The sequence below is a fragment of the Hylobates moloch genome, unplaced genomic scaffold (genome assembly GCF_009828535.3).
Source record: "Hylobates moloch isolate HMO894 unplaced genomic scaffold, HMol_V3 SCAFFOLD_1, whole genome shotgun sequence".
NCBI lineage: Eukaryota > Metazoa > Chordata > Mammalia > Primates > Hylobatidae > Hylobates > Hylobates moloch.
The window spans coordinates 19,655,390-19,668,809 of NW_026652276.1; the positions used below are offsets into that span (position 1 = coordinate 19,655,390).

At 41.3% G+C, this 13,420-nt stretch overlaps 1 protein-coding gene across 1 annotated transcript; it reads right to left on the bottom strand.

Annotated features, from left to right (window-relative positions):
* Positions 1-10,725: 10,725 nt before the first annotated feature.
* Positions 10,726-11,955, bottom strand: LOC116809454 (microfibrillar-associated protein 3-like). Its single transcript, XM_032753319.2, has one exon. The coding sequence runs from the start codon at positions 11,953-11,955 to the stop codon at positions 10,726-10,728; it is 1,230 nt and encodes a 409-aa protein (XP_032609210.1).
* Positions 11,956-13,420: the final 1,465 nt, after the last annotated feature.

The window sequence follows — 13,420 nt, forward strand, 5'->3', positions numbered from 1 at the left end:
TTGTCGGTAGAGTTTTATGTTTGCAGATTATATTTAGTTGTAGGAAACCAACTCCTTCTTTCTGGCTTGGAAGAGTAGAGGTCTGCTCAAGGGAAGGAAACCACTCCCAGAAACACAGGGGCAGGCTGAGGGCTCAAGTAGAGGAATGTGGGTCTGGGAGAGCTGCTGTCCTCTCAGGCAATCACGGCTGAGTCAGGATCCCAACAGAAAACAGCCGCCACACTTGCATTGGAAATGTAGAGAAGGATTTTTAATAAGAGACTATTTACAAATGTGAAGTGGTGGAGGGAAATCACAAAGGATGATGTAGAAACCTGACGATAGTTGGACAGCTAAGGAGTGGGTAGGGTGAGCTTACTGAAACCTGGAAATAAAGAGCCGTGCAGCACAAGTGGTTCTGACAGTGACCTCTGAGGAAGGGATGCAGACATCCAGAGGAAACCTCAAAGGGAGGGATCCAGGGGACAAAAGTCCTGGTCTAATTTTCCTCTCGTCTCCCAACTCCTGCTGGGACTTCTATTGACTGAACCCAGTTAGAACCAGAGGGCACAGGAGTCAAGCATGTGCTCCATACACCAATCCCCTGCAGAGAGAGAGCCAGGTAGAGAAAGACAGAGAAGGATCTGGGAGAGTCTGCAGCTTATGCCTAGGCTTGAGTTTTCTGTTTCGCAGTCTGCTATGGCCTGAATGTTTGTGTTCCTTCCCCATCCTTCCCCCCAAATTTTTATGTTGAAATCCTAATCCCCAGGGTAATGGTATTATAAGGTGGGGTCTTTGGAAGATAATTAGGATTAGATGAGGTCGGTGAGGTGGAGCCCTCATGCATGGGATTAGTGTCCTTATCAATAAGAGTCCCAAGAGAGTTTGCTTCCTCTTCTCTGCCATCTGAGGACGCAGTGAGAAGGTACCATCTATGAAACAGGAAGCAGGCTCTCCTTAGACACTAAATCTGCCAGCGCCTTGGTCTGAGACTTCCCAGCCTCCAGAACTGTGATAAATAAACTTCTATGGTTCATAAGCCTCCCAGTTTATGGTAGTCTGTTTTATCAGCCTGAATGAACTATAACACAGTACCTTTCAGTTATCCCCAACCCTTTAAAAAGGCTTAGACAGCCTTAGTCATCATCCTAAGGAATTCAGGGAAGGATCCATGCCCAAGTTGGGGAGAGATGATGCAATGTGTACAGACGCTGCTGGAGGAAGGCTAATCTCCAGAGGGCAAGCAGCACTGTGTGCAGCAGCCTTTCAAAGTCAGCTGGTTGACTGAGATGACAGAGTGAGATTTAGGAAAGATACGATCTTTTCTCAGGAGTTCCCAGAAGTGTTTGGAGGAGAGGAACCTGTTCAAATGCTGTACTTCTTATCAGTTAGCAGTATGGCTTTTTGCACTACAAGAAGCTGGATATGAAAAGCAAAGTGAGAATGGTCCTTTTTAGTCACTGTACCAGGAGATCTGGAACACCAGACTTACCCATAGGAACAGTTTCATAACTGTTGTAGATGTGTCTGTTTCCTCCATAGTTTAAGTTTTTGGAAGATAAGGACAGTGTCTTGGTCATTCTTGCATTTCCAACTTTGTTTTGTTCACTGTCGACCTGTCTGACATGCTTATTGAATGGAATTAAATTGTTGCTTACCATGTATGCTTGATTATTATGCAGCACATGAATAGTTCTTTACACCTTAAACATAACAGATTTACTTGTTTTCAGCTGCAGTTGATTTAAATACTAAAATTCTGTAATTGTGTGTTTTAGTCTTTGTGGTTTTCTGATAATGTAAAAGAGATGGTCCATTACAATTGGAGAAAAAAATACTGAAGACATTTAGGATGTTATAGAATTCACTGCATTTACTCTACATCCCAGGTGTTTGGGAGATAGAAAAACAAGGCAAATCATGATTCCTATATTCAAGAAGCTCTAATCTATGGATAAACTTAAAATTTAGTTTGTATGATTATATGATAAAAGCTAAAGTTTAGTTAATTTTTATACTAGAAATAAAGAACTTGCCAAGAAAATTATGATGTAAATATGATTATACTGACAATAATAAGAGTACTTAATAAAGTCAAGTCTTCAAGATCACAAGAAGAACTACTTATGAATGAACAAAGTTATATGGCAATTATAATTCAGAGGGCATGTATTTTTTTAGAAATTTGTGTTTGGAAATTTGTGTTTTAGAAATTTGTGTTTGGCAACACTTCTTTAGTTGGCAGCTGAAGTTACTATACATGTTTGATAGTAGTAACATTTCTTTTCTTAAAAGAAGTTCTATCAATTCAATTTCATTCCAATTAAAAAATTAAGACAACAGTCCAATTTTAGAGAAAGCTTAACAGTATGTTATTCTACCAACATGAGAGACATTTTCAGTTTTGTATATTCTCTTCCAGCCTTTAGCCAAGTAAACCTAGGAGTATACTAAGTATACCTTTTCATGATCATTCAAGTACAGTAAATTAAACAACAACAACAACAAATAAACTAGTTTTTCTTTTTTTTTTGAGACAGAGTCTTGATCTGTCTTCCAGATTGTGTAGTGCCACAATCTCGGCTCACTGCAACTTCTGCCTCCTAGGTTCAAGTGATTCTCCTGTGTCAGCCTCCTGAGTAGCTGGGACTACAGGCTCCTGTCACCACGCATGGCTAATTTTTGTACTTCTAGTAGAGATGGGGTTTCACAATGGTGGCCAGGCTGGTCTTGAACTCCTGATTTTAAGTGATCCACCCACCTTGGCCTCTCAAAATGCTGGGATTACAGGCATGAGCCACTGCACCTGGCCACAAAAAGTTTTTAGAAAAAAAAATTATTACTAATGTCAATTACTACATAACTGTCTCATTTCTCCATGTGTCTACTATAATTTTCTAAAATTCTAGTAACACATGTGATTTAATCTAAAGTATAGGACTTTTTATGTGCTCAATTTCTTCTTTTTGCTCAGACCTATTCTCTGCTTACAGTGTACAATAAAGGGAATATTAATAAAAACTAAATTTCCTAAATCTTATTTTCTTTTTTTTTTTTTGCAAAATTCAAGTACTTTTTTGGGGGGTTTGTTTTGTTTTGTTTTAGCTTCTTATCTCACCTAACTTATTTTCCTTTTTCTTTTGTTTTTACTCTCAAATTTAATATTAAAAAGAAAAAGTCAACCTGAACATTGATAGTAAGAAAATATCTCCATATCTATTTCTATGTTTGTAGACTTTTTATGTAATTGTAAGTATCAAAGAGTTTGAGGAGTAGTATTATGTATCTGTGATGGTCTGTATAACACCTTAGAATTTCAAGGAATTTTCACATACATTATATTGCTCTTCCCAATATCTTCATTAAGAAGGCAGCTCATGAATACGATTCTCAGTTTACAGCAAGAATATTAAGCAACAGAAAAGTCAAATGATTGTCTAATATTTCTGACTCAGCTAGTAATGGTGGAATCAGGAATGCAATTCAGGCTTCCTACTTTTCCATTTAGTAATCTCTCCACAACACCATGTTTCAGTTAGTATATGCCCTCAGTGAATTCTTAAATACTTGCTTACTGTTACTATTAGACCTCTAGACCCCTGCTCACATTATTTAAGCTTGTAAGAGAAACTGGCTTTCTACGTTTTATAAGGCATTATGGGTCATTGCTTACTCTTCTGATACAATATGAATATAATACTGAGCCAGTTTTTAAAAGATTGCCTGCTGGCTATGGTTGCTCAATCCTCACAGTGTTGACAGCTCCAGCTCAACTGTGTAAGAGCAGATGGGGGTGAAGGGAAGCAATGATGATGGGAGAAAGGGATGTGTAAGCTGCATTTGAATCTTGTTTATAAATATAACACCAGTTGTCTATATGATAGAATGATGGTGGAAGTGATCTGATGGAGATACTTGGAGAACTTAACCATCTATCATTGACAGCTAGTCATTCCTCAGCCCTGTCCACTGCTTTGCAAGTTCATGGACCGATTTCAGCTCTACAAGGTAAATGGCTTCTTCCTGGAGTTTCAATACCTCAGGTTTCTAATTAAATGCAAACCTTTAGAGTCCCATAGTGGGTTGTCCATGAATGGGTCTTTTTTTTGCTTCAAGGAGTGCATAGCAGAATTAGAAAGACATCAGTAAGTAGATACCTCACCTGGAGAGGGTTGGACAAAGAGGAGGGTCTCCTGAGCCAGACCTGGGTAGTGTGATCCAGGAAGGTTTGGAAGAGGGCACACTGGTTTGGGTCTGAAAGGTGAAAAGAAAAATATCCAGGAGTAGAAGCTTGACTTGATTGGGTTGAGGGGAAATGTGTTTTTCATGGCAAGAGCTTAACATACTTTGAGAACTGCCTTTGGGTGAGATCATGGAGAAGCAAGGAAAGATGGGCTTGGAAAGGTAGCCAGGACCCAGTGACACAATGCCTTGTGCTGTATTGTGTTGACACATTTGTATCTTATTCTAAAGAAGAAAAGATTCCACTGAAGAGCTCTAAGTAGAAGACCGACAACTTAGATTGCCAATTTGAAAATAACTCTATAATTATAATAGTTATATTTTACTGAGCTTTTACAAGTATGGCCTCTCCGGCATTATGAAAGGGACTTTGTATATTATCCAAAAATACTCACAGCAACTCAACAAGGTGGTGATATCATCTCGTGCTCAGAGAGTTTAAGTACTCTCCTAAAGCAACAGGCAAGCTTTGATGCCTGGTGAGATGAATCTGACTGGCTCTTTTCCTGTCCTGCCCCAAAGGCAGGCCTTCATACTCTTCTTGGATTTTTTCCTCCTAAACCTTACAGTAGTTTACAAAAATAACAAACATAGAGTAAGTGTCAAACTTCTAAGTGAGCATTGTTCTTGCTGGTCTACAGGACACAGTTGTCTTTGATGTGGTATCTAAAATCACTGTGGAGAACTGTTTGAATGGGATTGACTGAAGGCAGGGATTCTAATTTAAGAAGCTATTGCAGTAGTTTAAGGAAAGATGAAAAGGGCTCAGAGCAGCACCGTGGAGCAGGGGAAGGGATTTGGGAGGTATTTAGAGGGATAACTGCTGATAGGTCTTGTTGACAGATGTTTGTGCAAGGTTAGCACAGAGAGGAATCTAGGGTAATTTCCAGGATTCTCTCCTGGGTGATGGGCTGGCAGTGATTCTACTCCTCAAGACAGGGAATACAGGAGGAGGAGTAGGCATGAAGAAGGTAATATCTTCTTTTTGTGCAGGACCTACAGGTGGTAAAGTGACCCTAAGACCTCCAAGGAGAGTTGTCTAATAGGTGGCTGGATATGTAAATCTGAAGTTATGAAGTGATGTGTGGCCAAAGATATTTGTTTAAAAGTCATAGATGGCTCGGGAAACAGGGTATTTATTTTCATAAGATTGGAGAGCTTTAACTGTGTTTGTGGGCTGAGGGGAATAGGTTGATAGCATGGGAAATTATTGTGTTTTGTATTTTGCAACCCCAAAAAAGGTATGTTCAAGTCTTAATCCTTGATAGCAGTGAATGTGACTTTATTTGGTAATTGGGTCTTTGTGGATGTACTATAATTAAAATGTAAATGAGGATGAGGTCATAGTGGAGTATGATGGGCCCTTAATCCAATATGACTGGTGTCTTTATAAAAAAAGAAGTGACACAGACACATGAGGGGAAAATGTCATGCGAGGACAGAGGGTGAGAATGAAGGGCTGCAGCTGCAAGCCAAGGGATAGAGAGGACTGTCAGCCACCACCAGAGGATGGGAGAGAGGCATGGAGCAGGTTCTCCCAGAGCACCCAGAAGACATCAACGCTGCAGACACTTGATTTCAGGCTTCCAGCCTCCAGATCTGTGAGAGTAAAATTTCTGTTTTCATAAACTACCCAGTTTGTGGTACCTTTGTTATGGCAGCCCCAGAGGATTAACAGAGGTGTTATAAGAAAGGGGGCTGATGGATGGAAGCAAGCAAGTCCTTGCAAAGCAAGAAGGAAATGAATAGGGTGCAGTGCATATATAGAAGGACTGGCTTCATCCAGGAATACGTGAGTCTTTTGAATATTTTCTACTTAAACAAAGGAAGTGGGGAAGAATGCAGACACATTTGCAGGTTGAAGAGGAAAGCTTGAAGTTGAGGGAGTTCATTTCTGCTGCCTCTATTTTCTCTAAAGTGGAGAGCAGGTGTTTATGGGGGTAATGGTGATGGGGTGGTGGTGGAGGAGAATTTAAGATGGTTGCTTGTAGACAGGAGAATAAAACTAGATCCTTATCTTTCACCATATGCACAAATTAACTCAAGATGGATTAAAGATTTAAATGGAAGACTTCAAACTATAAAAATCCTAGAAGCAAACCTAGGAAATATCCTTCTCAACATCGACTTTGACAAATAATTTTTGGCTAAGTGCAATTGCAACAAAAACAAAAATTGACAGTGGAGCCTGATTAAACTAAAGAACTTCTGCACTGTAAAAGAAACAGACAACCTACAGAACGGGAGAAAAATATTTGCAAACTATGCATCTGACAAAAGTCTAATATCCAGAATCTATAAGGAATTTAGATCAACAAGCAAAAAAAAAAAAAAAAAAAAAACAAAACCATTAAAAAAATGACAAAGACCATAAACGAGCATCTCAAAAGAAGACACACAAGCAGGCAACATACGTGAAAAAATTCTCAGCATCATTTACATCAAAATGTAAATCAAAAGCACAATGAAATACTGTCTCATAAGAGTCAGAATGGCTGTTATTAAAAAGTAAAAAAAAAAAAAAAAAAACAGTTGCTGGTGAGGCTGTGGAGAAAACGGAACACTTACACACTTTTGGTGGGAATGAAAATTAGTTCAGTCACTGTGGAAAGCAGTTTGGAGATTTCTCAAAGAACTTAAAAAAGAACTACCATTTGACCCATCAATCTCATTACTGGGTATATATACCCCAACCCCCAAAATTGATCATTATACTAAAAACACACATTCGCTCATATGTTCATCATGGCACTATTCACAATAGCAAAGACATGGAGTCAACCTAGGCGTTCATCAATGGTGAATTGGATAAAGATAATGTGGTAGATACATACCATGGAATACTACACAGCTCTAAAAAATGAAATTGTGTCTTTTGCAGTAACATTGATGGTGCTGGGGGCCATAATCCTAAGTGAGTTAACACAGGAACAGGAAACCAAATGCCTCATGTTCTCATTTACAAGTGAGAGCTAAACACAGAGTATATATGGACATAAACAGGGGAAATAGACACTGTGGACTACTAGAGCGGAGAGAGAGGGAGGTGGGTGTGGGTTGAAACACTACCTATTGGGTACTATGCTCACTACCTAGGTGCGCAATACCCATGTAACAAACCTACAAATGTACTCCCTGTATCTAAAATAAAAGTATAAATAAATAAATAAATAAAATCATTGCTTGAAGGCATTGTCTTAGGACACAGGGAAGGATGGTGGCACAGCCTTGAACACCCAGGTGTTGAGGGAGTGATTTTCTGCAGTTGAACTTCATGGCTCAGGCTCAAGGGCTGAGACCGAAGACTAGATTGATTATTTCTGGGCAATGTCCAGCACAGCAAGCAAGGAGTAAATGGTTGAAATGCCACTGGAGAGAATGGCAGAAACTGGGTCTTGTAGGACCTTGTGGGATATTCTAAGGGATTCCTCCTAAGTCCATGTAAAGCTGAAGCAGAGAGAAACACAGACTAAACAATCTAAAATATGTTGTTGAAAACATCATTTTGGACAGATGCATTTTGGTGCTTGTGACAATACATGAGATGGAAACTACTGCATGGCCAGAGAAGAGATGGCCCCATCTCTGCCTAAGGATTCCATAGATCCATTAATGAACCCCAAGCTGCTCAGCTTGATAGGATGCCATGTACAAGAGACGTTCTTCTGAGACAACTCCTCCCCTCTCTACCTTCCAGGTCTTTAACAATGTCATATTGCTTTGAACGTGATATTCTCAAGCCTGTGTAGCCCAGTGCTAAAGAGCAAAGACTGGGGAATGATAGGCTTAGTTTTTAAAATTCTGGATTAGTGGCCGGGCGCGGTGGCTCACGCTTGTAATCCCAGCACTTTGGGAGGCCGAGGCGGGTGGATCACGAGGTCAGGTGATCGAGACCACGGTGAAACCCCATCTCTACTAAAAATACAAAAAATTAGCCGGGCGTGGTGGCGGGCGCCTGTAGTCCCAGCTACTTGGAGAGGCTGAGGCAGGAGAATGGCGTGAACCCGGGAGGCGGAGCTTGCAGTGAGCCGAGATTGCGCCACTGCACTCCAGCCTGGGCGACAGAGCGAGACTCCGTCTCAAAAAAAAAAAAAAATAAATAAAATTCTGGATTAGCAATTTTAAAATGTTTTGCTAGCTGTGTGAGTTTGAATAAGTTATCTAAATTGTCTAATTTCCAGTTCTGTAAAGAAAGAAAAATGGTGATGGTTTCTGTATCACACACTAGTGAAGATTAAATGCAATTTTGCATTTGTTTGGACTATGGTGAACAATCAATAAATGTTAGCTATTAATATTATTAATTGATCACCTTAATCATAAAATGCAGATTATAAAATGTGTTCCTGAGCTTTTAAACTCACACATTAATCTATCCAGTTTACAAATATAATGAAGGGATTATTTTTAATGACCATGAGTGAAGACGTCACAAAATAGCTTTATTTATTTATTTATTTTGAGATGGAGTCTCCCTCTGTCACCCAGGCTGGAGTGCAATAGCATGATCTGAGCTCACTGCAACCTCCACCTCCCAGGTTCAAGTGATTCTCCTGCCTCAGCCCTCCAAGTAGCTGGGGTTACAGGCTCCGGCCACCATGCCTGGCTAATTTTTGCATTGTTAGTAGAGACAGGGTTTTGCCATCTTGGCCAGGCTGGTCTCGAACTCCTGACCTCAAGTAATCTGCCCATCTCGGCCTCCCAAAGTGCTGGGATTACAGGTGTGAGCCACAAAATATCTATTTCATATGAACATAATTTATTGAGAAGATATATCCATAGTTTCTTTTTTACACCATAGGTGGTCTTGGTTTTTAAATAACTCTCCTTTATCACAGAGAGTTACAAAAATAATGGGACTAAAGCTACAAACAACAGAAAAAATAAGCTTATCTCTACTCCAAAGAGTGTTTACTGATGGTAGCTTATTTATCACTGCAACTTAAGTCATGAAAACAGGTATGTATCTAAGGCTCAGAGAAAGTGCAGTAAGAGTCAGTTCAAGGCAGTGGTTTCCAGCCTCCCCACCTCCCTTGCATTTGTACACTGAGGAATATCTCCATAGCAAGACTGATTCTTAACAGTGACATAAGAGTTCTGGGGGAGCAGTTACTAGGAGCATCAAAATCTCTGGTAGAAAGACTTTTCTAGTTTTGTTTGTTTGTTTGGATTTTACAGAAATCTGTTTTTTTTTTTTTTTTTTTTTTTTTTTTTTTGAGAAAGGATTGTTTTTTTTTCTTCTCTCGAGTGGGGGGGGGGGGGGGGGGGTGTCTCCCGGCTCCACCTCCTGGGTTCACGCCATTCTCCTGCCTCAGTCTCCCTGAGTAGCTGGGACTACAGGCATCTGCCACCACGTCCGGCTAATTTTTTTTTTTGTATTTTTAGTAGAGACAGGATTTCACCGTGTTAGCCAGGATGGTCTCGATCTCCTGACCTCGGTGATCTGCCCATCTCGGCCTCCCAAAGTGCTGGGATTACAGGCATGAGCCACCGTGTCCAGCCAGAAATCTGTACTTTTAGGGAGAAACTGTGAGTGGATTTTTGCAGGCACAGGTCTATGGGCCTTTTTTTTTTTTTTTTTTTTCCCCCAGGTAAAAAATCAGTCTTTATTTGGAGGATGATGAAACTTAAACAGTGACTTTCATGGGTGGTGTGGGTATATTTAACCTTTTACAATCTCCCTCTACATCTCAGCTGAGCTCACCAAAAGGCTCACTGAATCAGACAGGTAAACACATTTTTGACTATTAAAGTGCTATTCCGGGGCAAAGTTTTTCTCAGTTTCGTTTAACAGCAGCTTCGTTAGAAACAAACAAAAAAAGCAATCTATGAAAATAGGCCAGGGAATGAAAAAACAAAACAAAACAAAACAAGCCTCGTAACTACTTTGGAACATGTCAAATGTAGTGTGACTTGTAGATATCAACCCTGGTACTGGTGACTGACACCAAAGTCTCTGAGGTACGTGTTCTAGGGAAAAATAAGGACAAAAATGGCAATGAGGACTAAACCAAAAAGAACAATTAGTATTAATAACAATGACCCCATTATAAAGGAACAGCAAAATTAAAACAGAAGAAAGTGCAAAAAACCCACGTACGTGCATTTGCTATTGTAGCAAACCTATACTTTTTAAAAGGAAAAGCAATGCAGGGTGCATTGGGCAGGGTTCTTGAACTCAGGATATCTTACAGTGGTGTACTCTTTGCCCAGAAGGCATCACTAATTAAGGTATTTGGCAGAGATCAGCCTCTAAAACTCATTATCACATAGACACCTTCTGTCTGATATCAATTCTGCACCCTGATGTTTCTCGCATCCTTTTCTACTGGGGAAATTCCAGTCCCATTCACTGCAGGCAGGTGTTTCTCCTTTTAAAGTGGCATCACTCCTACCTAAGGGATGAGAGTCTCCTGGTAAGGCTTAGCGGCAAGTGCGTACTACATCTGTATTACAATGGGCAGCCCCTGATTTTCTTGATATGCATAGATTTTCGGGTTGGTATTAGACATGGCTTTCGTAAATAATGCAGATGTTTTTGTCATGTGTCACTGCTGGCTCTGTGGCTTCCAGGTAAGCTGGCATCAGTACCTTATCTGGTACCTCAACAGGTGTTGGCTCTTCAGATGTTAGCTCGGTGGACGTGACATCGGTAGAAGCCTCTGCAGTTTCGGGGGAATGTTCAGCCGACAATTCTGTCTCCTCTACATCTTTGACTTCAAACTGTCCACCCTCTTGGTCATCTGCATGCTCTTTTTTGGACTGCGGGTGAACTGACACCTTGATGGCAATTTGCTGAGGTTGCTCGTGCAGCGATGAGGCGTCCAAGTCAGCGGCGGGGGAGTCGCTCTGCTTCAGAGAGTTGGGGATTGTGTAGACCTCATCCCTGTGTGCGGCCTCCTGACCCTCTGGAGTATGCCTCACAAAATTCTGCCCCTGCTCCTCCAGCCCAACCACCTCCATAATCTCCTCCATGATAGTCCTGCAGTTCATAATGAGAGGTGGCAGAGGCATGCTCCTGGCAAGCTCTTCGATGTAGTGGGCGAACTCCATGGTTTTGAACTGGGTGACTTTGGCAAGCTCTAGAGTTTTGGCGGAGGTGATGATGGGGATGTGCTTGGCGATCTTGAATACCTTCTGCAGCTTCTCTGCACCTTCGGTCCTAAAGAACTCATGGATGGCCTTCTCGGTCTTCTTTAGGTGGCTGCTCATCATGAACAGGCAGGTGATATTGAGGACCATGACGATGGTGAAGGCCACCAGGCACACAACCATGTAGTAGACACCCATGTCACCAGAGGTGAAGATGACGCGCAAGGTCACCGTGTTGTTCACGGTGCCGTAGATGTTAGAAGCCACGCATGTGTATTTACCTCGGTCTGAGAAGGATACCTTGGTGATGTTCAGGAGGCTGCTGTCGTGCATTTGCCATTTTCCTCCTCCTCTCTCCTTCTCATCCTCTTCTTCTTTCAGCAGCTTGCCAATGGAATTATACCACTTGAACTGTGGGTCAGGGATGCCATAAACACTACAATTAATCAAGGCACTGTTCCCTTCCTTGACTATGATATGGTTAGTTCTGGCAATGATTATGGGCACAGAGCCCAAGACCACGTTAGTGCCGTTTAAAGTGCTGTTAGTCACACTCTTAGCGGTGGCTAGAGTGGATACTAGGATTAAAAAGGGCACAGAAGGTAGAAAGCACACAGTCAGATGGCTCTTCAATCGATCCATCTTCTTTGCTTGCTCTGTCCTGGGTCCATAGAGTTGGTACTTGAGCAAGAGCCTGACACCGCCGAGCCACTCAGGTGGCCGCCGTGCACCCCTCGCCATGGCCATCCTGACAGCGGCCGCTGTGCCGCACTCTGTGCTGGACGCCCGGTAGCGCCTACTGCAGGCCAGCGGGCTGCGCCCGGTCTATGGGCTTTTAATCTCATGGTCCACAGCAAGAAGTGGTTTATTTTTTTGACCACCCGAATGGCCATTCCTATCTTCTTCCTGCTAAAAGAACCCCAGTTTTTTAAGGTATATGGCAGCCATGTGCTTAGCTCTGATGAACCCTGTGGAATTCATGAAAATGATGGAGAAAGAAAGAAGAATGGTGTTTCAGTAATACTATTAACATACTCTTGAAGATGAAAGCAAGGCAAATACTAATTTATGGCACAGTTGGACCCAGGCAGGACAAACGACCTTTTGAATGAACACTAAAATATCATGTTAACAATGTAATGTGAACTGGGAGTCAGTGAAACTTGAGATCTTACTCTTTCATTCATTTATTTGGTAAATACTTTTTGAAAATCTTCTACCAGCCAGGAATTGTTTTAGTGTCTTTGTTGTTTTGGTCAACAAACGGACTTGATTCTCAGCTTCTGAAGCTCATGTGGGGAAGATAGATATAAATTAATAAAAACATGAACATCTAATTTGAAATTATGCTTAGTGTTAAAAGGAAAAGAATAGGATGAGGAGAAAATAACAGGACCACTTAGGCTGACTGGTCAGTGAAGGTCCTGGAATTGAGCCCTGGGAAGAAAATAGAGAGGTTTTCTAGACAGAGGGAACAGTGTGTGTGATGGCCCAGATTTGAGAAAGAGTTTTCCTGTTTGAGGTACTGAAATTAGGTGCTTGTGTCAGGTGTGCAGGGGTTGAATGGGGTGAGGTGGTGCAATGTGGCATATGATGAGGCTAGCCAGAGTAATGAGCTTAGATTTGATTCTATATGCAGTGGGAGCTTGTCTGAAGGCTTTCAAGCAGAAGAGGGATATTATCTCATTTCCATCCTTGATGGAAGACGCATTGAAGGGAGGCAGAATTGGAAACACTAAGAAAGTAGCAAGAAGAGACTTGAGCTGCATGTTTAGGACTGGAAAGCATGTTGGTTTTAGACTCAGTCAGACATGAATTTGGATCCTGATTTGATCTCTTATTATTGGCTGACTTATACCCTTGAGTTGTAGCTTCTCTGAGCTGCCATTTTCAAATCTACCAAGTGAAAATTAAGGAATATTTAGCTCATAGGTTGGTGAGATTAACTGGGTTAAGTTTATGTGTCTTAGAACAGTTCTGGCACATATAGTGACCTTTCAAAGATGTTACTGTCTTTTCTTCCTTCGTGGGTATAAAGGGCATGACACTCTGCTTCTTAATGAGGAAGGATTGTGGCATAGAGGCCAAAGGGTTGCTGACAATAAGG